The following is a 25,789-nucleotide window of genomic DNA, read 5'->3' on the forward strand; positions in this document are numbered from 1 at the left end:
GGACGCCTAGCGCGATGGGCGCTACTCCTCCAGCGTTACGACTTTACCGTGCGCTACAGGAGGGGCAAGAACAACGTGGTGGCGGACGCACTTTCGCGCGCGCCCGTTGACGGCTTGGGAAGTAACAACACTGCCCACTCCGCCGCGCCCGACAGCCAGAGCAGCGCGACTGCCGCGCAGCTCACACAACGCCCCGAGGGAAGGGACACCCCGCCTTCCCAGGGCGAAAGCGTGAACCACTTTGAAGGCATCAGTTCAGTGGTGAGCGTTTTCAGCAGAAGGGAGCTGTTGGAGGCACAGCGGGAGGATCCATTTTGTCGAAAAGTGTTCGACGGACTCAGGGAGCCGGGCGGCGCGGCCGCGGCGCACATGGAGACAACTGGTATTGTTGTCCGTGCGGGGCGCTCGAACACAGCTGGTAATGCTGTGAGCGCGATGGATTCCTATCTGCTCGACTCCGATGGCATCCTGCTGAGATATATCCCCTCCGAGAAGGATACACACGAGTCCTTCAAGGTGGTGATTCCACGCACGCTGAGAGGAGCACTTTTACGCTACTTTCATGACACGTGCATCGCTGGGCATGCGAGTGGCCCTAAGACTTACCTCAAGTTGTGCCGCCTCGCTACCTGGCCTGGCATGAAGCGGGATGCGATACGCTACGCCCGCTCGTGCGACGTGTGCCAAAGGGTCAAGCCACGTGGTGGACGCCCACCTGGGCTCATGCAGCCGATCAATAGCCAGGGTCCTTGGCAAATTGCGGCTTGTGACGTCATGGGACCTTACCCCAGGACTCCGAGTGGAAACCAATATCTGCTCGTTGTCACAGACCATTTCAGCAAATAGGTGGAACTGTTCCCACTTCGAAAGCTGACGGCACGCGTAATCATGGGGAAGCTGATCGAGGTGTTCACACGAATCGGCTACCCCGGGCAGTTGATAACGGACAATGCATCGTACTTCACTGCCAAACTTTTCGTGGACTCCTGTGCGGCCCTTGGCATTAAGCACAGGAGAACAACCACGTACCACGCCCAGGCGAATCCCACGGAACGCGTGAACCGCAACATCAAGCACATGCTCGTTGCATTTGCGGAGACGCACATCGACTGGGACACCTGTCTCCCCGAGATTGGGTTTGCTCTCAGGTCGACCGTGAACCGCTCGACTGGGTACACACCTGCCGCTCTCAACCTTGGCAGGGAGCTGCCGAACCCGTTAGAACTTACTCTACAGGTTCGCAGCAACACCCCGATTGCTTGGTCGGCACGCGCTGACTATGCGACCGGGCTGCGCGCGAGGATGACGGAGGCTTTGGACAAAGCACGCCGGAATCTGAGCACTGCTCGGGCCCAGCAGAAAGCGCAGTATGACCGCTCTCACCGGGAAGTTCACTACAAACCGGGTGACCTGGTGTTGAGGCGCAGTCACGTTCTGAGCGATGCCAGTAAGCGGTTTTCTGCTTCTCTGGCGCCGAAATGGACGGGACCATATGTAGTTCGGGAGAAACTTTCCTCTCTCGTCTACAGGCTGGCGGACTTGACGCTAAGACCGACCGGCGGGCCAGTGCATGTCTGTGATCTCAAACCCTACTTTGACAGAGGGAACGAGTGGCTTGTGGAGAACACCCTCCCCCGCCAGCAGGCAGCCGCACCGAGACGCAAGGCTCGACAACAGAGCCCGGCGCCTCGTTACAACTTGCGCCCACGGCAGAAACAACTCTGACCAACGCGCAGGGAGTAATGTCTCCTGCTTAATATGGACGGAACACCCCTTCCATATTTCGCACCACGGCTTCCGGGGCAAGCACACGCTTTCTCTTCGGAAAAGACCGAGCGGGGTTAGACTAGCTCAAAGAAAAAAAAATGTAAATTGTAAAAGTAACTAGAAAGAAAAGACAGCTTTGCAGCCGCAGGCCAGCCTTCACAGCGTGCCCGGAGGAGAGCCAGCGGACGCCGCTACGACCGTTGCTGCTTTGAACACCGAGAGCCAGGCCGTTTGGAGGGCGGCCGCATTCCGGAGCCAAGAGCCCGCTGTCGCCACCAAGTTGCGCAGAAGAAGAACAGCTTCCGGTCGGCCGCGGGACGAGCGAGCGGGAATTCGGGGAAGCCGGCGCCTACTTCTACCATGGCGAAAACTGCAGGAGAGAAGCCGCCTTGGAGTTCCCCGTGTCCCCGCGGCAGCGGTTTCGCCCACGAGAGAAGCTTGGTGTCCCGCTGGGCCCGCCTCGCAAGTCCTCCGCGGCAGAGGGAAAATGGGTCGGCGCGCGTTTGCCACCCCCATCGAGAGGAAAAGAGGGCGAGCCAAGAGCGAGCGGTTCGACCAGCTGAGTGGAGGGCCTGCTGAACGCTATACAATGGGATGACACGGTGCGTAATTGCCCTGAGCCTGCCTACCGCCCGCGCGTCCCGGCAAAGCTGCCCTGGCCGACGCACGGGACCAGCGGTCATCGACCCCTTCAACCCTGGGCTCCACGGTCGTCCATGGCGGCCGTCTACACTGCCTTCCTGCCTGGCGTCCACGGCCTTCGACGACGGCACTGCTGGCTGTGAGCTGAATCTTTTCTTAATTGGTTTTGAAGTTAAACGGCGTTTCGCCGGCCCCACTCGGTACACCCTTTTTGTGAACGCGGCCACTTCTCGGCCGTAGGGCAGTTTTAAGGAGGGGGGGATGTGGGGATACACATGAATCCCCTGCCCCATAGTAACGGCCGTGCGTAATTATCACGCGATGCTATGCGCGCGCCGTTCGGGAGGTTTTGCGAGGGAGGGCACTCTCGCCACCCCCGCTTCCTTTCGCTCCCCGCCGCGACGCCGCGGCGGCGACTTTCCCTCTTTCCCCTTTCACAACGGAGAGATCTCCTCTCCACAGCCCGGGAAGAAGGCGCGTTTCTCCCGAGGCTCGCTCGTCTTCTGGCGGGAGCCGTGCACACGCACGGATCAGAGATCTGCCACGGAGACCGCTGCCCTTACCGCCCGGCCACCGTGTGTGACTTGACCGCCGCGGGCCGTGAGCGAGGAACCACGCGAGGTGAGCGGAACCTTCTTCCCCCACATTTTTGCGTGCGTTCTGCCCTTTGTGTTTTTCACCCCCGTACGCGAGCGGAACACCCTCGCTCGTTACGGCGGTTGTATTGTTGCTGCTGCATTGTATTGCTCGGGAGCAATAAACGCTCATCCGAATAGCATACTCGCGTTTGTCCCCTCTGGCCCGAACCCGCCGAGGTTGCGACTCACCGCACCGCGGGTTGGGGGTCACAGCTCTGACTGCTAGGGCTGGCACGCTGGTGCTAGAAAGCGACAACTGCTTCTAGCCCTTTGAGCGTTACTACAAGAATAACCCCCATGAGGTATACTGAACTGCATCAGCTCATGACTCGAGCTTAATAGTGCATGTTAAGTTTGGTTTCTTTCAGACTAATAACACGTACGCAACCTGCTTAACCACATATCAGGTCTCCATGAGTGCCACCATCTACTCGGAAGCAGGAGCATGTATTTTTTAATGCCAAAGCATTACTACCCAGATTCTTGGATTTTGCCGTGGTGGCTGTGAAGCCTCCTTTTACCAAGCATTTGAAAAAAAAAAAAACTCTCCACTAGTGGGCTTCGAACCCAGGCCAAAGCAATTTTCTTGTGTCATCTTCCTGCAAATCTGCCGGTGTTTTTATTTACCTGGTGAGCAAACAACTAAAGCTCTCGTGCAAAGGTACGTCTATCACATGACAGCCTTAGGCCAAACACCACTGTATTTCATATCTTTCCCTACTTTCTTGGTCCCACTTCTACAAGTACAGGCATAATTAAAGTCATAATAAAAGCATGATGATTACAGCTTTTTGCATCAGCAGTGACTGTACTAAAGGCATAGGCTCTTATTATGGTTCTCCTAATTGACATGTTCTTGTATACCCAATTATTTTGTTCATCCTTCTAAAGCAAGTCTCTAAACACCAATCGTTTACTTAGTGCCTATTACTTTAGCTCTGAGTGTACCCTAAATAATGAGAGCTTAAATTTTTTCATGATCTGCGGCTTTCTGAAACAGCATGCAGTTGGAAATGTGCTGAATGTGAAATATATCATACGAAATTCATAAGTTCACAAAGTCAACAATGGAAAAGACTGAAACTGAGTGTGAAAACCAGTATGCAAACTCCGGTTTCGTTGCTTTTATACAGAAGTTCGCGCTTGAAGAGCTTGTGAGATTGTAACATGCTAATAGCCATGTGGATTTACGTTGTCATGCCTCTTGCATTCACTGCAAGTCAAAGGCGTAACTGACCTATCTCTAAGCCTGAATATTTTCCCTGCCTGCTGATGGCACGCTATATATGTGTGAGGTGCAACAGGCTTTATTACTCGTTGCATCACTGCTATCACTTTTGAATATAAGTAACGCCACGTGTCATGACAGTTGAGTTGCCTGCCTTAGCTTCATATAGGCAATCTGGATATTGTGAAAAAATAAACACTTCATTAATGTTGTGCATATAGCTGACAAAGGCAGGTAATGAGAAAAAAAAATTTTTTTTTAATGTTTGGTGCTATTCTTGCTATAGCTATTTTACATATGTTGCTTATTTTGTTGTTTCATTTTTGCTGCACTTACTATACAGGTGCCATGAGTATGAATAATTTAGCTCTCTTAACATGTATACCGCTCGTCTTGAGCATAATGTTTGCAATAGTTTTATAAAAGAAAAGAACACCTTACCAGTCAGGATGTCCTCAACATCTAAACTCTCAGGAGGCATGTACAGATGTCGTGTTCCCCTCCTCAGCCTTAGGTAATTGTGCAGGACAACAGTAGCAAGCACAAGGTACCTTGATCGTTGAGGACTGTGCCGTAGCGGTGCCCTGTACATTTGCCATGAGTTGGCAAGCACGCCAAAAGCATTCTCTGATGTGCGCCGAGCCCTGGACAACCTGTAATGAAGAAAGTAATAACATCATATTTGTTTTTGATCTCGGTTTGTGGGAGTGACGTGTGTGTACTCTTTTTGCTGAAGCAAAAAAAATGGTAGGAAAAGATTTGGCTGCAAAGCTGGCCTTAGCTCACGAGTTAGCAGGTGCTATAAAGACTTCCCAACATTTAATAATTGTGGAATACAGTTTAAATACATATGACCAAATAAAGCCGAAAAGTGGCAACGCCCTACATACACACAGTTCGTGGTGTTTTTTCTGCAATTTCCCGTTAAGAGCACAGCCACGCAAATGAAGTTGTTTGCGTTCCTGCCTTTGCCTCACCATGTTGCAGTTCAATTCTTTATTCAACATACACTGGAGAACAAGAACAAAAATGCATGCGAGAAATGGCAACTGGTCTTTAGTAGTAAGCAAAAGGGTTCCTACCTGTAGTTGAAAATTCGCTTTTCAAGCTGCAGCTGTGCAACAGGGTAAGGCCTCATTAAATATGGCTTCAGGCCGAAGCCTTCATCTCCCACAATCACATATGGTGCTGATGACGACGAGTGTGGTAGGAGTGTGGGTGGTGGCAGGAACTCCACGTCATGCTCAATTTTCTTGCGCAGCTTTGTGGGTAGCCACACCCCACTATCATTTAACCGTCCATTTTTCCCCACATCTACAAAGATGAAGTTGAGATCCGCATCTACAAGGGCCATCAGCACAATACTGAATGAGCCTTTGTAGTTGCGGAACTGTGCTCCACTTTTAGGTGGCTGTCGTATCACAACATGTTTGCCGTCTAAGGCACCAATGCAGTTGGGGAACTGCCACAAGTCCTGGAATCCATGAGCCACTCTTTTCCAATCTTCATGTGTTTCTGGAGTCTGTAAAAAAATATATTGGCCATATCAGTGAAACAATACATTGATAAGAAAACTGTGTGCATTGGCAGTTGTCAAATGAAGATTCCGTGGACCTACCGCACTGTACACACACCACTTCAATGCATACTAGTTTACGGAATTTAAGATCATCTGCCTATACGGTAATTTGTCAATTTAGGCATGTGAAAAATGCCTGTATAAATTATGTTCTGAATATGAAATAACACTGACAGCACACAGATAGATTACAGAATTCCAAGCAATCTTCAGTTTATTAAGCAAAGCTTGCACCATAGAGGTATGTACGGCTATATCACAACGTCGAGGGCCATTTAAACTTCTTGCACTGCCATCATGAACTCATCTCCCTGTTGTTAAGTAGCTTATACATCACAGGCATAACATAAAAGAAATGTGAGATTTTATTCACCTTCACAACCTCTGGAGCCAGAACACGGTACAGGGCTTTGCACACTTCAAAGAGTATGCCCGAAATAGTAATATGGGCAACATAAAATGCATGCTGCAAGGACATCTGGCTGTCTCCTGTGGAGGTAAACACAACATCAATGAGTCCTGTGTAACTTGACATCTCGCACCAAAGCACTACGCATTTGTGATCTAGAAAAGGTGCTGCAAATTTTGCACCGAATGCTTTTTCGCATGGTTGCATCCTGTATGCTTACACACAGTTTTATCTGCCTGTGTGAATTTCACTATGATATGATTACTTCAGTTCAGTTTCTACTATTCTGTTCCAAAACATGCCACCAAGCCGATATGCGGGGTCCGAGATAATGAATGATTTTTGTTATGTTGTAGACAAACATTGCAGATAAAAGCTGCTCAATGCCGGCGACAACACGAAAGTCATACGTGCACACTCACCTGTTGCAAGGTACCGCAGGGTGATAGCAAGCCGCTCCCCTGCCTGAATGGCCTCTCGAAAAGAGGTGTCCTCTTTTTGTATGTGAGGTCTTATTTTCGCGAGGATATTCTCGAACGCACTAGTGTCCATGCGAATCCATCTTCGATATGCCTCGCTGTCCTCCAGTGCCAGTTCGCGCATCAGATTCTCGTATGCTCCTTGCTGCTTGCGTTGTAAAAGGCACGGCTGCACCCAGCATCTCCTTTGTTTTTTCTTTGGCGGCTCGGTCGCTTCTAAAAGCAGCACGGCTGCTGCAGCAGTGGCCGCTGCTTGAACTTCGTCCATTGTGCACAGATGCGACAGCCGCCCCCGCCGCTCGGCTGTTTTGGAGATCGCCGGGACGCAAAATACGCCTCCGGGACAGGCTTCCGTTGGCGTGCAGTCGGCGTTATCGTCGCCCTTGTGTGACTCGCGGATCGGCCGATGGCTGCCGACTCACCGACGCGACGCCGATGCGCTCGTCGGGCGATGATCGGTGGTCGGTCTGCGTATGCGCAGTGTGACAAGCACACCGACGGGACGAAAATCGTCGCCAACGATCATCGGCCGACCGAAATCGGCCGAGCGTATGCGTAGTGTGAACGAGCCTTTAGCGCTTACAAGTACCTTGGGTATATATTACGGGTAACTTATCCTGGGCGAGTCACATTAATTATATTGTCTCCCTGTTAAGTTTTCTGTAATCTACACAGAAGCGCAGTGTGCCAATCTATTGCTCATCGCATGCTAGGTTACCTTTGCCATAATTTTTTCAGCATTCCATCTTTCCTTAAATTGCTGCTTTTCAAGACATTATTACGCCCGAAACATGAGCGTGCGTCATCAGTTTGGGACCCTGCTCAAGTCACCCTAACCCATTCTTTTGAACTTGTTCAAAATAATTCCACTCGCTTCATCCTTTCCTATTTCAACCGAACGGCCAGTATATCAACCACGAAAAATAGCCTTGAGCTTTCTTCTCTAGCATCGCGTCGTAAAATTTCTCGCCTAGCATTATATCACAGGCTTTTGCATCCTTCCATAGTGCATGGTGAACTAATTCTAGGACCGCTCTATCGCTCCCATCGCATTGATGACATTCACAAAGTTGGCTTGGGTACTTGTAACACTAAAACTTTTTTTCAGTCGTACCTTCCACTTACTTCTCGTGAATGAAACCACTTGTTGGAATGATTAGGGTTGGAACGAAAATTGGAATCAATAGAGAACGAGGCTTGCCCGGTCTCACGCACAAAACCGCGATGTCGAAGGTGCGTGGAAGACGAAGTGGAGGTAGCAGAGTAATAATTTTGGTGTCCTCTTTCAGGCCTCAAGACCTGTTCGTCAGCTCTTCGTCTGTTTTTCGCCCTGCTTCGGGATTCGGGTCAAACAATGTAGAAAGGAAACCTTCTTCAAAATGAGATGAACCTCTGCTACGCCATTATAAAAATAGTCCGAGATGGAAGATGAAGACGGTGGCGAGTTTGATGCTTGGTACAAAAATCTTATCAGCCCGTTTGCGAACGTTAGTGCAAGAGTTTCGTTTCCAAAAAGGTTGCGGAGAGTTGTGACCAGAGGAGCAGAGGAGTAGTTGAGCTGGACCTAGAAGTGCTTCTAATCATAGTGAACCTATGGTAATGTATAAACACGAAAAATGATTAAAACTGTCCGACACTAACCTACCGAATTCAAAAATTAAGTGAAATAGTTTCGAATATCGAGTTCTGCATACTGGAGTGTGCGAAGCTCTCAAAGTGCTTTAGTTGCTGGGATTTTGGCCCCCCATAACTGCGTTGCACTGTAAGGCCGTGTTCTATGTCTGCACATGTGTGGACAGTTTCGACCCTGATGTGTGGAAGTCTACTGGTACAGATAAAGTTTGGCCGGTGTACGTAGGAGATTAAACTGTATTCGGCGAAGAATTCAAGCTTCACGGATCGATAAGGATGGGTGTGGCGCAGCCTTACAGTCCCCCGCCTATCCTTTCCCCCCACCCCGACCGCGGCCCATCTCGCTTGCCTCCCTGGATCTGAGGCTGCAACGTGTTCTCGTCGCCTTGGCCCAGGACGCACTGAACGCCTATTATAAAGGCTGTTCTAAAAAAAGTGTCACACCACCACCACCATCCATAACTGCGATGCTTATTTATTTCTCACGAATACGCAGGTTAAGCTTACTGAACAACTAGATAAGAAATAGGCGTTACTGGCCGCCTCCGAATACGCGATAAGGGCCCCTTGCTGCTTCCCAGTTATCGAATCACTCAAACGTTTCGACCCCGTATTGTTCACGCCGAGAAACTGTTTAATAACTTTGTCTTTCGCCTTTCGTCTTTTAAGCTTACAAAGAAATCCTTCCACGGAAGCCCCTTACTCTCACTGTATAAGTGTTCTTGATCGCATTTCCTTCCGCAATTCTTTCTCTTGTGACTTAGGCTACAGCTTTTCAAAGCTAAGAGTAAAGTACGCACATGTACGGCAATATAAAAAAGAATGCCTCGCTCACCTTACGTAAACACGTATGTCGTTTCGATCTATTGAACGATGCTTACGCAGAGGAACATGTTTTACCCACCGGAGTATCGGATAGTGTTTTGCAGCGCTCCTTATTTGCGCGGGCTAATAAAATTAATAAGTCATTACTTAATTGTGTAGCGTCACCAAAGCTGGCTGTTTCTACCCAGGTAACTTAAACTGAATGCGTAGCATGTTCGGTTCCATTTATTTTTGAGACGGAGTAAGACACCACCGAAAGAGACAACTGCTTTGGTTTTGAAAACAGGCGCATTTCTGAGAAGAAAGCACACATTTGTCTTTCTTAAGAAAGCGAATTTCCGAAAGAAGCGGATGCAGGATTTCCTGGGAGTTCGACGGATCTCCTCCAGATGGGAGGCAGCGTGTGGAAACGCCCTCCAGCCCTCCTCTCCCGCAGCCTCCCGTGCCTGGCATAATCACTCGCCACATGTCTTCCAGGAGGCTAATTTACTATTCCCCTGTAGTACGTGTCTCTACGTCGCGTGTGATTTGTGTGCGTTGGGCGGACGGCTCCCAGAAGAAATTTCCCCAGTCGCTGTGTGCCATCAAACTGAGAAATTGCCGTACTCCAAACAGAGCGATCGAAGTGTGAGTCCTTTAAGACCCCATTTTTTGTGTAGCATGTACGTGCATTGAACCTAGAGTGCTGGCCGAGAAGACTATTCCTACAACCAGGGACGGACGAAGACTGAACAGTGGCGTCGCCGTTATGTAGGGCAGCAGCAGTCAACTTTACCTCGCCGGACTTCTGCCAGTTGAAAAAAAAAATGTATGGCCCTGCTTCTGAGTTCTCTTAGCTTCGACAGCACAGTAGTGGTAGGGACGTCGACCCCGAGTTCTCCTGTGGCCCTCCGCGAAGCGCTTAGTTTTTGTGATACATACCGGAGCGCATCTGTCGACAAAGGGTGGGTTCACTTCTTACCAGCGCCCTGACTCAATTCTGCACTGATGCTTTTGTTTGTGTTTGAGACAGGTAAACCTTCGATGAATGTCGGGCTCGAGTGTAACTTGCAGATTGACAAGGAAAGTTCACGCCGATTATAACGCACGCAATCACCTGGGAACGAGATCTCCAGTATGGTTACTTCTCGTATGATAGTCCTAGTCTGCACGCTGGCTGCTTCGTGCACTTCAGTGTATGCTGTGCGCAGCTGGCCATGGTATCGGAAGAAGGTCAACGCCACATGTCCGGAACTTCAGCGCTGCTCCTGCGAGACTACGATGGACGGAGCTGTGTTGGCGTGCACTGACGTCTCTAAAGCAGAAGAAATCGACGCAGACATTGCCATGATGAGGGGAGTCTCTTTAAAAAAACTAACGTTGAGGAACGTCGCAGTCATCGATCTGCCTGCTGATTGGTTTTCCAACAGAACAATTATATTTCTCGCTATCGATCATTGCCCTCTGCGCGACATCGGAGAAACGACCCTGAGGTCCGCAATTAAACTGTACAAAATCTCCTTGAAAGAGACTCTGCTGAACAATCTCCCATGCGGTTTGAGCGCCGCTAAGGGCTTGCATCATATTATTGCAAGTAGAAATACCTTCAGAGTTCTGCAGGGCTCTCTGTATTTGCCCGAATTATATCAGTTGGACCTACGGTACAACAGCATTGAAGAGGTGGACGAAGAATACCTGAGTGGTTTTATCAAGCTGAACGTCCTGTTGTTGTCGCACAACAAGATCCAGCACCTGTCGCCCGTTCTCTTCAAGAAGTCAAGAAATTTGAGAGAAGTCCGAATAGCCAGTAACCGCATCACAGTAGTAAATGGCGTGTTTGACGACTTGCGCTACTTAGAGGTAAGCGTGTTATTTTCTCATTATTTTTAGCTCTGCTTCAAATCGCAGCAATGAGTTAATTCATGGTTACAAGACATATTATTTAACTTCACTCCAAATGTAAACGAGCTCATTCATACGAGCAAACCGCAAAAGTATCAAGTATTCTATCCTCTTCTTTAGCCCTTTCTGGATCATGCTGAACATGGCTGAACGCCGCTATCGAAGCCCTTTCTTGCACGCTATAGAGTGGAGCGTATATGCGGCTTTGAATAGAACAGGCTTGACAATGTGCGAAATCGAGTACTGGCTCCGACACTCAGTGCGTTTAGTTTAGGATTTCTCTTAGTTTAAACTTTGTGAAGCACTTGTGAACACAGCTGATGGAGAGCGCGCAAAATTATTACGGCACTGTGCTTTTTTGAGTGCATATATTAGTTTTCTCTTCGTTGTCTCATGTATGAGGTCCCACGAAATCACTTCCGAGCGCCATCTGAAAACGCCGTCCAGAAAAATTAGGAAAACGCGACACCCGTTTTTCAAGTGCGATTATCGGCAATTCGAGTGCACAAGTTAACAAGGCTCGGCACAGTTAACTATCACTTTACCAGGAACATAAAGAAATTTCTTTTACAATAGGCGACATAGAAGATTTATTGCACCCAAACTAGAGTTCGAAAACGGATTTGCCTTTTGACTCAAAACTCGCTCAGATAGTTTACCCTATGAGCTTGAGAAATCAGACCATGTTGGCTGGCCATACACGTGACTCATTGTGGTATGTTAATGGTTGTGTACTGAGGCCCATCATTCAACACAGGCGTCGCTCTAATAAGCGGGCTTTAGATTAGCGCTCGATGCTTTTACTTACTTCCGGCGTCTTCTTCGCTCCCAAATTTTATATCTCAAAATGATGTCATACTATAGCTTTCCGCCTTGATTGACTATCTACCCCCTCGTACACTCTTAGAAGACATCTTAAAGCACACTCACGGAGAGCTAAAGGGGACAATTTGGCAATAAATTTAAATCTCGGTTCAATATTCCGGCTCCTCCTCACTCTGGCACATTTCACTCACTCTGGCACATTGGGGCTTAAGTCATTAACACTCCTCACCATGCCTTGCTCAACCATGAGCCACAAACTGCCAGATGTCATCTTCCCAACCTGGAAGGTTTATTTAAAGGTCGCCGCAGCGCACACATAACACCACGTAGTGTTTACCCCAAAGTAACAAACTACGCCAACTACACAAGTGTAACGAAAGGAAAAAAACTCGAGTCACGCTACACAGTCAACATGTCTTTGAGAAAACACGGCAGAAAGCAGCATATGCTTTGTCACGAGCCACAAGGAAGACCTAAAAATGGCAGGACCCGATTAAAAAACCTCGTTTGTATGAAAGATCACCCTTAAGCAGGCATTGATCGGGCGCAACCAATACGTCAAAATGTTGTATGCCCATAAATCATCGACCTTTTAAAAACGGCTTCCCGCAACGCGTCTAGGGCGTTGTCGACACCTAGCAAGCCGGCAGGGTAATGCGCCGATGTTTGCAGGCACACTGAACAAATCGCAGTCAGTATATCCTGGCGTGCAGGAGGAAATGTGCTTCACTGATACCATTAAAGGCCTACTTGACCGAAAGTTTACTTCGGCTAATTTTGCGCTGGATAAAGTGCGCATGTTATGAACAATATTTATATTTAATATTAGGGCTGTGAAGCGTCTAGAATTTTAGTTGTAAGCGTTCAAAAACCTCTGTAGCAGACGACGCAGTCCCGTAGCGGTGTGCTGGACAACTAACAAACCTGACCGGAAATGACGCACAATTGAGACACCGGCATCGCCGGCTCGCCAGTTTCAGGCGTTCGGAAGTGACTGCGCGCTTCTTGTAAGCTCTTCTTCTGGAGCGTTTCTGGTTGTTTTCACCGCGAAGCTCGATGGCCTCCGAGAAAAATAAACTGCTGGCATCATGTTGACGTAGTGCGTGGCCGCGGAAAGGAATACGAGGAATGCGGAACGCATCATGTATACCTCTCGTCCACTGCCCTTCACCCCCAATCTCGAAAGCTGGTGTCAGCTGTCTGGCGCTCAGGTTTTAACGTGAATTCCCCTCTCTTCTTCAAAAAAGATAATGGTGGGTGACTGACGCTTCTGCCTCGCGCTAACCACTTTTGTGGGGTGGGTTTTGTCAATAGACCTGTCCCGGTCTATTGACAACATGTAGTACGTGCATCAGAGCACGTACTACATGTTTCTGGCCCGATCGGCAAAGCATGCCACGAACCGAGAGGGTAATAATTCGGAGAAGAAAGGCTTCGAGGCGTGTCCAATCGGGAGAATAAAGAGGACGGAGGACCGCTTGTCACAAGCTAGCTTAGCCGGTTCAGAAGCTGAAGTGGACGGTTTTGCTCATCGAGCAGCGACCTTCTGACATGTAACAAGTGAAGGCGGGCAAGTTGGTGGTTGACAATGGAGTGCATATTGCAACTGTGCAAAACGACGAGGCACCAAGAGAGGAAAGCACAGGACAAGACGCGGATTCGCATCTTGTCCTGTGCATTCCTCTCTGCGTCCCTCGTCGTTTTGCGCGGTTGCAGTATGCACTCCATTGCCCTTTTGACCGCACGTTATTTAAACCAGGCAGCAGTCTAAGGGGAGGTCTGCTTAGTCTGAAAAGGAATCAACATATGCACGCGTTTACTGCACGTAGAGCTCTGCCAAATGAGCAATAATGCCGTCGTGCGCCGAGTGTATCTGCTGCCTCGAAGATTCGCAGGCCGGGCTGAGAATCCTGGAAGGCCACATGAGCGTTACTGAAACCGTCGAATTTCTTACTGCCTCACGCCGTTCCTACTTGAGGTCGATTACAGGAAGCTTCAGCGTTACCATTTTAGGCGCGTCTCCAAGACCTCAGAGGTTTAAACGCATGTTATTTGAATGATAATATTCTCAAAGAAAGACAACACGTAATTTTGATTATAAGTTCTGAATTATTACTCAGTCGATACGGACACACTGCCTACGGTAATTTGCGCGGTGGGTGTAAACGGTCGACTGGGGTCCGGCAACCACGTCGTTCTGCCCAGCTGTGTGGTTTGAAAAGATTAGAAAAACATTTCCGTCCCTGCTGCACACAGGCTTTAAGTGGTTCTAGGTAAATAAAGTAATGAACGCAGCGCATAAGTTTTGTTCATTTGAATCCGCATGTATTTCGCAATACGCAGTGGCTGGCCCGACCGAGGCGCGCGAAGATGAACCAGCCCACCATCGGCACCGCATTGATGCCACGGTCCTCGAAGAGAAAAATATATATTTATTTTGAAACACAAATTTTGCTTCTGGCATATTCTTTCGCTTAACGCAGCGCTTGATTCTCTTGAGCTCCCTTTTTAGACATCCAGCTGTTTTTATTGATTTACCTCGCGTTCAGAGCACTGCAAATTTCTATGCGCAGACAGGAATACATTTCGACGGGGGAGAAAAATCAGAAGGAAAAGGAGAAGGCAGGTCATTTCTTTTATCAAGACAACAACCATATTGGACGCACAGCACAGCGCACATGTGCTGCTGGCATGCGCGTGCTCGCTCAAAAAAGCCAACTTGATAATACAAGCACTTCTACTTGGCCTCCATTTGATTACGCTTCCTTCCTCCGCAATGTCCAAACTTTGTACAAGCTGTAATCGAACACTGCCAGGCAAACAATGCTCACTAGCATTGCGGCGCGATCATCTTCGCTGAGATTGAGCCAGGAGTTTTGTAGTCTACTACAGCAAATAAAACACGTTTAAAACTTTTTCTAGGGTCTTTCATCCGTTTTAAGATGTGTGTTTTCACATATAACCAGTATTTATCACACAAAGTGCTGCACGCGCTACCGGTACCAGCGCTTTGCTCGAGCCGCAACGAGCAGACGCTCCGAACCTGTCCGGACTCTAGTCTCAAACATGCGTCACTTCCGGCGGGCGGCAATGGCGCCCGTTTTTCCAGTTTCGGTATTGAAAACTCCGATTTTTGCGAGCGTTTGGCACCGTAACTGCTTGAAACTGGAGCGTAATGTTTTGTGGGTAGCATAATACGGGGGTGTACTATGAAAAAACAACCTTTTTACGGTTTGAAAAATTTCGGTCAAGTAGGCCTTTAACGTCGTGTTTTGTGCGATTGTGTTGACCTTTCCGCCTAGTGTCACTAGATACGTTTCGAAAACTTATCCAGTGGCTCCATTTCCACTTCTTCACCAACAGCGATGGCTCAGTAACTCATGCCCCGGCTCAGCTCTGGTTCCGAGTCAGTGACTAAGAAACTCACACTGGTGGCTCAGACCTTGGTTGTTTGAAAAGACCCAACGATTGCAGTCATGAAAACCAGAAAAAAAATAAACATGCAGCATTTTTTTTTATTTGTCACTTTGGTCACTGCAAAATAACTAGAGCGAACATTTTAGATCAAATAGAGAACTTAATACGCCACTTCATATACTCCAGAAATAAAAATTAAGCTCGCCTACGCTTTACTTGTTTCGATGCCTATCGGCATCTTTCGGATGTCGCAAAGATAATTTGGATAGAATGCTGCTCCTGATTGTTTCATTGAAATTTTTTTTCAGACAATCAGCCTCGAGAACAACTTGATAGTGGACATCAGTGAACTTGCGAAATCGAGGATGCCATACCTAAAAGAAATCAACCTCGCCCACAACAAGATTGGCGTTATACCTAAGTTCGCGTCAGCAAATTGCGTAATAGAAGCACTCCGCTTGGGCGACAACCAAATAAGCGACATAGAGCCTACAGCTTTCAAGGCGCTTCAAAGACTCCGTCGTCTGGACCTCAGCAAAAACAAGATAAGTTACGTAAATGCGTCTGTTTTTAGCGCAGAATCAAACTTAGAATTTCTAAACATGAAGGCGAACCAGCTGACCAACTTGGCAGAGATGTTCACGCACACACGCCGAATCAAGGAAATTATATTAACTTCCAATCGCATAACTAGCATCACCGACGCGTTTCAATATCTCGGAAGTTTAAAAAAGCTATTTCTTAGGGATAACCTCATCAGCCACGTTCCCGACGATAACTTCAAAGACAATACGGACCTTCTGGAGTTGCATCTGAGCGAAAACAACGTTCATTGGTTTGGTAGGAACGCGTTCCGGGGACTCGTCACTCTTAAAAATCTGCGTTTACGAAGCAATCAGTTGGTTTCTCTTAATGGCTCCATGAGACACCTCGTAAATATGAAATACTTTGATGCCGCCTTCAATAATATACAGTACTTAGAAACAGGTGAATTTGGACGAAACGCGTTCCTCGCCTACATCTCCCTGATGGGAAACAACATCACCAGCGTGGAAGGTGCCTTCACAGGAACTGTACATCTGAGAGGTCTCGGCCTCGCAGGAAATGGGATTGAAGTTCTGCGCCGAACGGATTTTCCGCAACGCATGACAACTACACCGAACGTGACCGTGGACCGTAAGCTATCACATTTGGGTGCCACTTTCCAAACCATGCGACTCCTTTGAAAAGGTCGACCATAAAGGTGCTCGCCCATTACCGGCGGAAATGGCGTGCCCTGTTGGGGAATTAAGGAAAAATCACAGGTCTGTAAGGTTTCATGCTATAGCTTTTTATTTCCCTAACCAAGACGAAACCTTAAAGATTACAGAACACCGCAATATAGAGTGGATGTAAGTTAGCGTATCCAAAAGGAGGTAAAAAAATACGGGACGCTATGATTTGAAGCTAGGAAAACTTAAAAGCTTTCTTAATTCATGCACCAATCAATTCCAATGCAGATTCTTCATTGCTCCCGCAAGCTTCTTATATGCACAGACAGTTCTTCGGGAGGCTGTCAATATTGTACGCAGATCTGCTGTTGCCCGAGAAATTCGTCTCTTTCAATAACGGTTCCTTCTTCCATCTGCATTTTGTCTTTTCCGGTTGTTTGTTAACTGCAGCTGTAACTACGCAAAATATGTGGCGTTTATAGATCTCGACGAGTCCTGATTCCACTACCGGCGTCTTGGTGCAGTGATAAAGAAATGCGCGACTGTCCCAGCACATCGCTGCTTCAAACAAATCCACCTGTGCAGCTCGAGAGATGCAAGCTGCTTTTCGCAAGCCAATCTGTTGCACAGATAGTTCTTCAGGGAGCCTATCTATTTCGCACTCACGTCCTCACTTGTCCAGTTAATTTCTTTTTAATCGTGTTCATTTTTGCTGACTTATTCTCAGACAGGCGTCGTCCCTACACGTAGAGAGGAAGGGGAGAGGGGAACGACTCGCAGGTGGCAGATGTGAGAGGGGAATCCCCCCGCCACTGTTGGAAGGTGAAGGCTTCGCACAGACGACTAGGCCGGATGCCGACGGCCTACAGATCTCGCCGTCATGGCCCTCCTGATGCTGTCGCAAATAAATGTTCAAAGAAAGGAGCAGAAACACGATCAGAGAAAAGGAATGCGGGTGCCGGCCAGCGATCGAATAAACACTTCTCTATTAAATTTCAATATGTAGACCGGAGAGCTGGTGTTCACTAAATGCACATCTGTTCGCATTGTAGGGGCTCTTTCAAACAGAACGTTCTTTTCAGCCATTGTAATCAGTCTAAATAAATTAACCACAGTAATAAATCAAACTTACTTATTAAATTGAAAAATAGACAGCAGTCCCCGTGGATACATCGCACTGTTACTGAATATAGCAAAAAAACTCTGCGTTCTATTGATGGCCGACATCAATCCAAAGGTGCTAAAGAGGCAGGTAGACGCGAGCCAGCATTGCAGAAGTATCGTGCAAATTCCAGTGATAACCATACAATAATCGTAGCAAATTATTTACTCGGAAATTAATTAAGAATCCTTAACACCGTCTTACTTCAAGGAACGATAGCCAGCGGACGTAAAAGTGCCCTCGCTGGGTGGCCGAAACTGAAGTTCACTTCGCAACGTACTATCGGGACAAAAGTGGTATACTCCACGCGGCGGGAGCCGGAGCAACGGAAAATTGCGGCATTTTGGTGAGCTAAAGCACCAAACATTGAAATGAGTCAAGTGACACCTCCTGATAATCAATGTCACGCATTGGCTGTGTCGATCCGAGATGCCGTCTGCAGACGGCGTTGCAACGCAGTTTTCCGTTGCTCCGGCTCTCTCCCCCGTGGAGTATACCCCTTTCGTCCCAGATAGTACATACCTTCTGTCAGCATACTGGGCGTAGATGTGTCCGACAAGCTTGGCTGTGGCTACCGTACAATCATCATCATCATCATCATCATTAGCATTATGAGCCTGACTGCGCCCAAAGCAGGGCGAAGGCCTCTTTCATATCTCTCCAATTAGTAGTAGTAGTAAAAGACTTTTATTCGACCGAAATTTATAGGCCGAGCATTTCGACCGCCTGGGCGACCAGAAGCCGCTGTTCTTCTTCCCCTTCAGCGCCAAGCCAGTCGAGCCAGGTGGTGATGGATAGAGAGGGTGGGGGGAAGGAACCCGACTGCTGAGCAGCCGGGCAATAGAAGAGGCAATGGGCCAGGTCCGCATAGATACAGGGGCAGTTGGGACAGGAAGGGTCCGATCGATAGCGATAGAGGAAGAGGCGGGACGGGGTGATAACTGCATTCATCTGAATGTGCCGAAGAAGGCGACACTCCGGCACTGTGAGTGATGGATGAGGGGGAGGGTAAAGGCGTTTGTCGAGGCGGAGCTCAAGGTAGACCTCTTTTATGGTGCGGCGAAGGGTGAGTCTCCCACCGTCCTCCGAGGGCTTGGGCCAGGGGATCAACGGTGCCCGGAAATATGTGTCGCGGGCGAGCTGATGGGCCAGCTCATTGCCGTCAATCCCTGAATGCCCAGGGACCCAGCGGAGGAAAACGATGGAAGGCTGCAGTGCGGAGACCGCTCGTTCGAACTCCTGTTGGAGAGAAGGGGTCAGGGTGCGTTTCTGTATGTGGTGTATAGCGGCTTGTGAGTCTGAATAGACTGTGTACTCTTGGAGAGAGGGAAGGAGGGCAAATGACTGGAGGGCATGCGCAATGGCCAGAACCTCGAGGGACAATGCGTCTGGAGGGTGTAGATACGGCCCGCTGGTGTGGGTTTCAGGAGCAGGGAGGTGGCCTAGATCTCTCCAATTAACCTACTTGTACCAGCCGCGGCCACCCTATTATCGCAAAATTCTTAATCTCATCCACCCACTTAACTTTCTACCACCCCGTGTTACGCTCGCCCTCTCTTGGAATCTAGTCCGTCACAAATGATTACAATCGGTTGCCTTCCGTTCAAATTCCATACGCTGCCCAACCCCATTCATCTCGACTTCGACAATGGTGTCGTTAACCCGCCTTTCTTCTCTCCCCCACTCTGCCCTCTTCCTCTCTCTTTATGTTACACCTATCATTTTCCTTTCCATAGCACGCCGCGTTGACCTTAAGATAAGCTGAACGCTTTTCGTTACCCTCCACGTTTCTGCCCCATAGGTAAGTGCCGGTAAGACAAAGCTGTTGTATTCTGGAGGGATATTGTTAAACTGCCATTCATGATCTGAGAGAACCTGCCAAATGCGCTACACCCCATTCTTATTCTTCTAGTTATATCCTTCTCGTGATCCGGATCAGCGGTCACTACCTGCCCTAAGTAGATATATTCCTTTAGTACTTGCAGCATCTCCCTACCAATTGTAAATTGGAAACTTTCGAGGTAGCAGAATACTGAAGTCTAAAATAAGCTTGAAATTGAAAGTCCGTTGATGAATCAGGAGCACAAAAAATCATGTAGAAACCTGTGAAATAAAAGAAATATACAACTTTTGTTTCCCAAATGCATGTTACAATAGCCTCCCTCACAAAGCCCTGGCAGCCTTGTCGGTTCCCGGCAGGTGAGAGAATACCAGAAGCAATGTAGCACTTACAAGAACACGAATACAAGTATAAAATCAAATCGAACACAATTGCAGCAGTGACTCAAATTTGAGTCCGCTTTAACTCTCTCCCAGGTAATACTAGGAGACATATTATGATTAATTTTGCGTAATATAAATGCTGATTGCGAACAACGTTACAGCGTTTTCTCCACATCGACTCGATACTCACAGCATCAAAAAATTTGAGACCGTGCCCGAAAACTCGTATTCTGCCCTGTCCGAACGGCACAATCATAACATAACCAAAACGGAAGATAACTTTTTTAGCCGTAGGAGGTACGGTAGCTAAGAAGGCTCCTGGGAATGTCTGCGGCGGACCAAAAGATTGTTCAACGAAACCTCCGAAAACTAACCAAAGACAGGTCCCGTAAACTAGAAAAACTAATTGTGCACTTATTGTACACGACAGGAGTGAGCGATGCAATCAGTGCAGGCAGCATTCTAGGCAACATAATGCGATAATAAAGTGTAAGAAATTTTTTTCAGCCAAATCTACGTAGCGCTCCTCATAAATGGTACTGTTAGTGACGTTCTGACTCTCTTTCCTTGTTTTCGTTTTCCGCGAGAGGCACAATAAATTATTTATTTTGTGCACGGGCCTTAACTTTATTCCCATGAAAAAATCCCAAGGAACAGTCACAAAGTCGTAGAAGTGTCTTTTATTGTCATAGGTTTTGTCCCAGCACTCACGTCCCTTCGTTGCATCCCCTCTCTTCGTTGTGCTCCTCGCGAAAGTTTCTGTCTCCGCACGAAATTGGCTGGAAAGCTTCTTTACCATTAAAAAGGCACTGAGAGCAGTGGTAGCATTCATCACAAACATGGGTGATCTTGAGCGCTTAGAAAACCACATAATTATTCCCTTGTAATCACTGTCTCAAAGTGTACTCAAATAATTAATAATACAACCATATACCTGCTTGACTGCGCTGAGACAAGCAAATTAACCGAATGGTTTCTGGAAAGAGATTTGCAAAAAAACAATTGTTAATGAGATTCATGATAATTTTGCAGAATAAAACAGATCCAAATAATAAGGGAGTTGGAAATTGTTTTTCAGGATTTTATCGAGCCTAAGGAACAGTAGTGCATGAAAATTGTTCTCGCACTGAGAGAATGCAGCCTTGTGGACGCAATGCATTCCTGGCCATTTCACTAATAAATTGACATCAATTAAAATAGGTCCCTAGTCACTGCAGTAAGCGTGGATATTTATACAGGAAGCTTAAAGATAAATCTATTCGTAGAGTCTTCGTAGCGCGACATTCTACGTGTATATCTGCCTCCAAAATTGCAAACTAGTCTTTCAAGCAACACATGCAACACGGTACCTCAAGACGTGAGATCCCTTTGTAGTATCAAAGAGTCACTACGTAATACGCTAATTTTATTTCGCAACGCGAAAGTGAAATGGGCAGAGTGACAAACTTCACTTGCTCCTCTCGTTCGATGGCCAATGAGCGTGACACGCAGCAGCTAACGTGACACACTGGAGAAGTTCGAGAAAATACTGACAGCATCTACTGCGTTATATAGCCGCTTTTGGAAACACTAATCGCTTAGCATCGAATATTTTCTTCATGATCATGTGAGAATAAAGAACCATGGAACAGGGGCATGCATAGTGACCGAGAATCCCTATTTTGTACCTGAAAAAGTAATATGATTTTCATTTATATGACTAAAGGACTATATCTATAGCATCTACAAAATGACTTTATCAATGTCTTTTATCCACAGCAACTTGCTTACAGTGTTGTCTTTCATCCGTTTCCGGTTCCAGACAACCCTTTGCAATGTGACTGCAGATTGGCTTGGCTTGTACGGCAGGACAGTGAAGTGCGCTTAACGCGGAAGCCGATGTGTGAGAACCCACACTGGATGAAAGGAAACTCGCTTCGCGACTTGACAGAGGAGAACTTGACCAAGTGGCAGGATGACTGTGAAGCGGGCTGCAGCTGCACCTGCCGTGATGATGGATTCGGAAACCGAGGCATCGTCGTGAACTGCTCGTCGGCAGAATTGAACCGGTTACCCAAAACCTTTCCTGAAAACGCGACTGATTTGGATCTGGGCGACAACCACCTCAAAGAGATCGATGCCTCTTTCAAGAACGCCGCTCCCCATGTGGAAGTGCTTTGTTTACGAAATAATCTAATTTCAAGACTCAGTGCGAATGCCGTTCCCAGCAAAGTGCATTCCCTCGATCTTAGGGGCAACCACCTGATGGAATTTCCACGCGCCCTGGTGATGGAACGCAACTTTACTTCTCTATGGCTCTCCAGCAACCCTTTCCAATGCGGATGTGATGATTATTCATTTCGGCAGTGGCTGGATGCTCACAAGAATGTGGTAAGCGTAACCAGTTACAACCAGAGTAATCTGGGAAAGAGGGTTCTTCAAAATACCATATTTTACCATACCAAATGAAGTTTATTATTGCAGTTTCGTGGTCTCTTCTTTCTTCCTACACTTTTTTACCCCATTCGGTTGGCCTATTTTGCCTGCTGTTCTTACAGATTCCAGATGCCAGACACATCACATGCGCTGAAAGTTTGAATCAACTTGTGTCAGAGAGGAAATTTATCACCTTAGGGGAAAGCCAACTATGTCCTCTGTCTTCTCCAGCATACACGACATATCTCCTGTACGCCTTCGGTGCGTGTCGAGACGCAAGCCATTTGCACTTTTCGATCATTACTGTATTCTGTAAATAGTTCTTGAGCCAACACTGAGCATATCCGATTCTCCACCTTTGTATACGCACGCAGTGATGCTGGCCGTGATCCTAACACTCTCAGCGGCTTACTTTTACGGCGAACGCTACCTGAAAGACTGGCTGACCATGCGAGGTGTCTGCAGCTGGGTGCACTGCATCAGGGAGGTGGACCTGGATGCAGAGAAGGTGTTCGACGTGTTCCTATCATACAGCAGCAAAGATGCAGGCTGGGTCCATGAACAGCTGATACCGGGACTAGAGGCTGTCGGCTTATCCTACTGCACCTATGAGGGGAACTTCAAAGGCGGTTTCCTGCTGCAGGACATCATCCGTGACGCGGTCGCCTGCTCCAGAAGGACGGTGCTCCTCCTCACCGGGTAAAGATGTTACCTTTCATGCGCATAAACGGATGCGCAGCTCTTACTCAATCCTAACGACTTCTCGGTCCTTTGCATGTCTGAAAGCAACGGGCGCTCCATCATTTGGTTGCTGACGAGTACTGTGCGATCGTCTACTTCGGCTCTACGCCAGAACTATGCCCGATCAGTCAGGCCAAACACTTCCGGCCACTTTTGATTTCTTTAGAAATTTTGCACTTCGGCGCTCCTAGAAAGCCAACATAAGTGATCCATGGAAATTTGAGCCTGTTATACTATTCAAAAAGTTTTTCATGGCTGACCCTCCAATAAGCAAAATTGTTCTGACCTCTGCATACGCGTAGGCATGTCTGGGTTTCAGGTACTTCTCCGCTTCCGTAGCGGGTAGCCATGCATAGCTGAAAATATCACCCTAGGGTAGGACGTGTTTTTCAGCTTCAAAGCTGCGTTCATTTTGATTGGCCCATGTGATTGATGTAAAAAAAACTTAGGTAAGTAAAGGTCGCAGATACCCTTCAAATTTACGGACAACATGAACTCTGAAATGTACCCCGCATGCTAGGAATCATTGCTCTTGGACCATTTCTACGATTGTTTCATAATACAAGGTGGAGTGTACGCAATAATTGTGGGAATGTTGCGATATTGTTTTTCATCCCCGAGTTAGTTGGTTAAGTATAACTTATGGAACGTTTTGACCCTCATTTTGCACTTCACAGATTTTATGATGAGTTAAAAGGTGGACTTTTTTAGAATTACTCTTTTCAAGGCAAATGCTAATAATGCGTTCTCACTCCTGCAGGAACTTCGTAGCAAGCGAGTGGTGCCGCTGGGAGTTCCGGTTGGCGCATCAGAAAGCCCTGGAGGACAACGTCAACAGACTGATCATTGTGCTTGTCGAAGAGGTTGCCCCTGGTTCTCTAGACGAAGACCTGCGCCTCTACATGCGGGCGGCGAATTACCTCCGCTGGGGAGAAGCGAACTTTTGGGACAGGTTCTACTGCTCGATGCCAAAGATGGATGCAAAAAAGAAGCTCATTAAGCACAAACCACTGCAGCCAGATATTGCCGAAATCGACTCTATTGAAATAAAACAGGCTGCACCTTAGAATGTTGAATTCCACTGAGTATGATAGCAACGCTCGTAAGCATCTGTGCCTCGTCTCGCTGTGTACAAAGGTTTGTGTTCTGGACTCTGGTCTCTTCCTACGCCTGTGAGAACATTTGCTTGAGACTATAAAAGTTACCGACTACTGTATCGATATAGTTTTACACTATGCATCTTTTCAATTGAACTCAGCCAATTTTTATCGTCCGCGTTTTTTACCAGTCGTTTAATGCTCTTTCTTTCTCTATCCTCGTGTGCGGCATAATTACTGGTGAGTTTCCCAATTCCTTTCCGCCATCGTGAGTGAACGCTCTTTCTATATAAGTATTTAAATACCTTAGCTGCCGACTTGCTATCGTCCAGTTTCCCCGGGCGTTGTTTATATAGTATTTTATTCTGAGCTTCCCGTGCTTCGAAGGATGCCCAGTTTATATTCCCACGTACTGCCTCGTTTATGGTTTTGTCATGGGCACCTAGTGCTAATCTACCAACAGCTCTGATTTACTTTTAATCTCCACTGAACTGCTGCCCTTAAGTACAGAATCGCATTGCCGAAAGTATGCCCCGGTACCATTATTCCTTTCCAAATACCTTTCAGCACTTCATATTTGTTGTACCTTCATAATGCCCCATGCTTCATTATCCCGGCATCCCTTCGCTCATTTGCCCTGAGAGACTGTAAATGCTTTTTTGTGTATTTCTGCCCTTCGTTTAACCATATCCTCAGATATTTGCATCCGACCACTCTGGGTATTTCATGGCCTTGTATTGCACGCATCTCATCAGTTGTACCTATTCATCACACCCGACTTAGTTGCGCTAAAACTGAAACCTAGAGTGTCTCCTTCGTCTCCACAATTAACCAGAGTTTGCCACTGTTCCTCGCTATCTGTTAACAGTGCAATATCTTCCCATACATTAAACCCGGATGCCGTTGCTCAAATACTCTCCCGCCTAACCTGTACGACAGATTATAACCTAGATGGCTCCTTTGTAGCCTTCTTTCCATATTTATCATATAAAGCATCAATAGCAGCCGTGATAGAAGAACCTTGCCATAATTCTTTGTGTAACTTCACAGTTGTCGTACTTTTTATCCCTTCCGAAGTATTATAAAATTTATTGTCTCGGTATATTTCCTGATCAGCGTAGACACGTGGTCAGCAACGCTGTAATGGTAGCACATATGAAAGACGCTTTGACGAGCTTACGGAAGATGACCTAAAGCCAATGTTTTTAATAAGAACCAAATTTGACTCTCGACAATGGAGGAAGCGCATAATACACGCTTTTATAAGTGGTGGGTTTCGGAGTAACCTCGATCGCCAGCAATCGCTAAACATTCATACCAATAGCAGCACCCGTAGAGAAATTTCACACTCAGTGAATTCGACAGGAGTGTCTGTGAATCTACGACATCGTGCCCAGTAGGGGAATACTGTATTCACATAGCCACCGCGACCTCTGCTGCTGTTTCTTTCAACAGGATAGTTAAGCGGGCGAGTTGGTGATACATTATGCAAAAAAACAGCGCGAACAAACGGGGGCGAGGCGAAGAATACACAGGAACAAGCGCTACGAATTTGTAGCGCTTGTTCCTGTGTATTCTTCGTCTCGTCCCCGTTTGTTCGCGCTGTTTTTTTCCATGC

General features: G+C 47.4%; 1 protein-coding gene across 3 annotated transcripts; it reads left to right on the forward strand.

Annotated features, from left to right (window-relative positions):
• The first annotated feature begins 9,707 nt into the window (after window positions 1-9,707).
• LOC149333776 (protein toll-like) lies at window positions 9,708-24,178 on the forward strand. Of its 3 annotated transcripts, XM_089558766.1 has the most exons (6): window positions 10,180-11,038; window positions 15,631-16,498; window positions 21,720-22,288; window positions 22,456-22,594; window positions 22,708-23,032; window positions 23,835-24,178. In XM_089558766.1, exons 1-6 carry the CDS (start codon window positions 10,316-10,318, stop codon window positions 24,139-24,141), a joined length of 2,931 nt encoding a protein of 976 aa, XP_089414892.1. In that variant the 5' UTR covers window positions 10,180-10,315; the 3' UTR covers window positions 24,142-24,178. The 3 variants fall into 3 exon arrangements, with proteins under 3 accessions (XP_089414894.1, XP_089414893.1, XP_089414892.1); XM_089558768.1 differs by lacking the exons at window positions 10,180-11,038; window positions 15,631-16,498 and adding an exon at window positions 9,708-9,826 and having other exon boundaries at window positions 23,835-24,156; XM_089558767.1 differs by lacking the exons at window positions 10,180-11,038; window positions 15,631-16,498 and adding an exon at window positions 9,714-10,143 and having other exon boundaries at window positions 23,835-24,156.
• The last annotated feature ends 1,611 nt before the right edge of the window (window positions 24,179-25,789 follow it).

The sequence above is a fragment of the Amblyomma mixtum genome, chromosome 8 (genome assembly GCF_055824585.1).
Source record: "Amblyomma mixtum isolate Tamu chromosome 8, ASM5582458v1, whole genome shotgun sequence".
NCBI classification, from domain to species: domain Eukaryota; kingdom Metazoa; phylum Arthropoda; class Arachnida; order Ixodida; family Ixodidae; genus Amblyomma; species Amblyomma mixtum.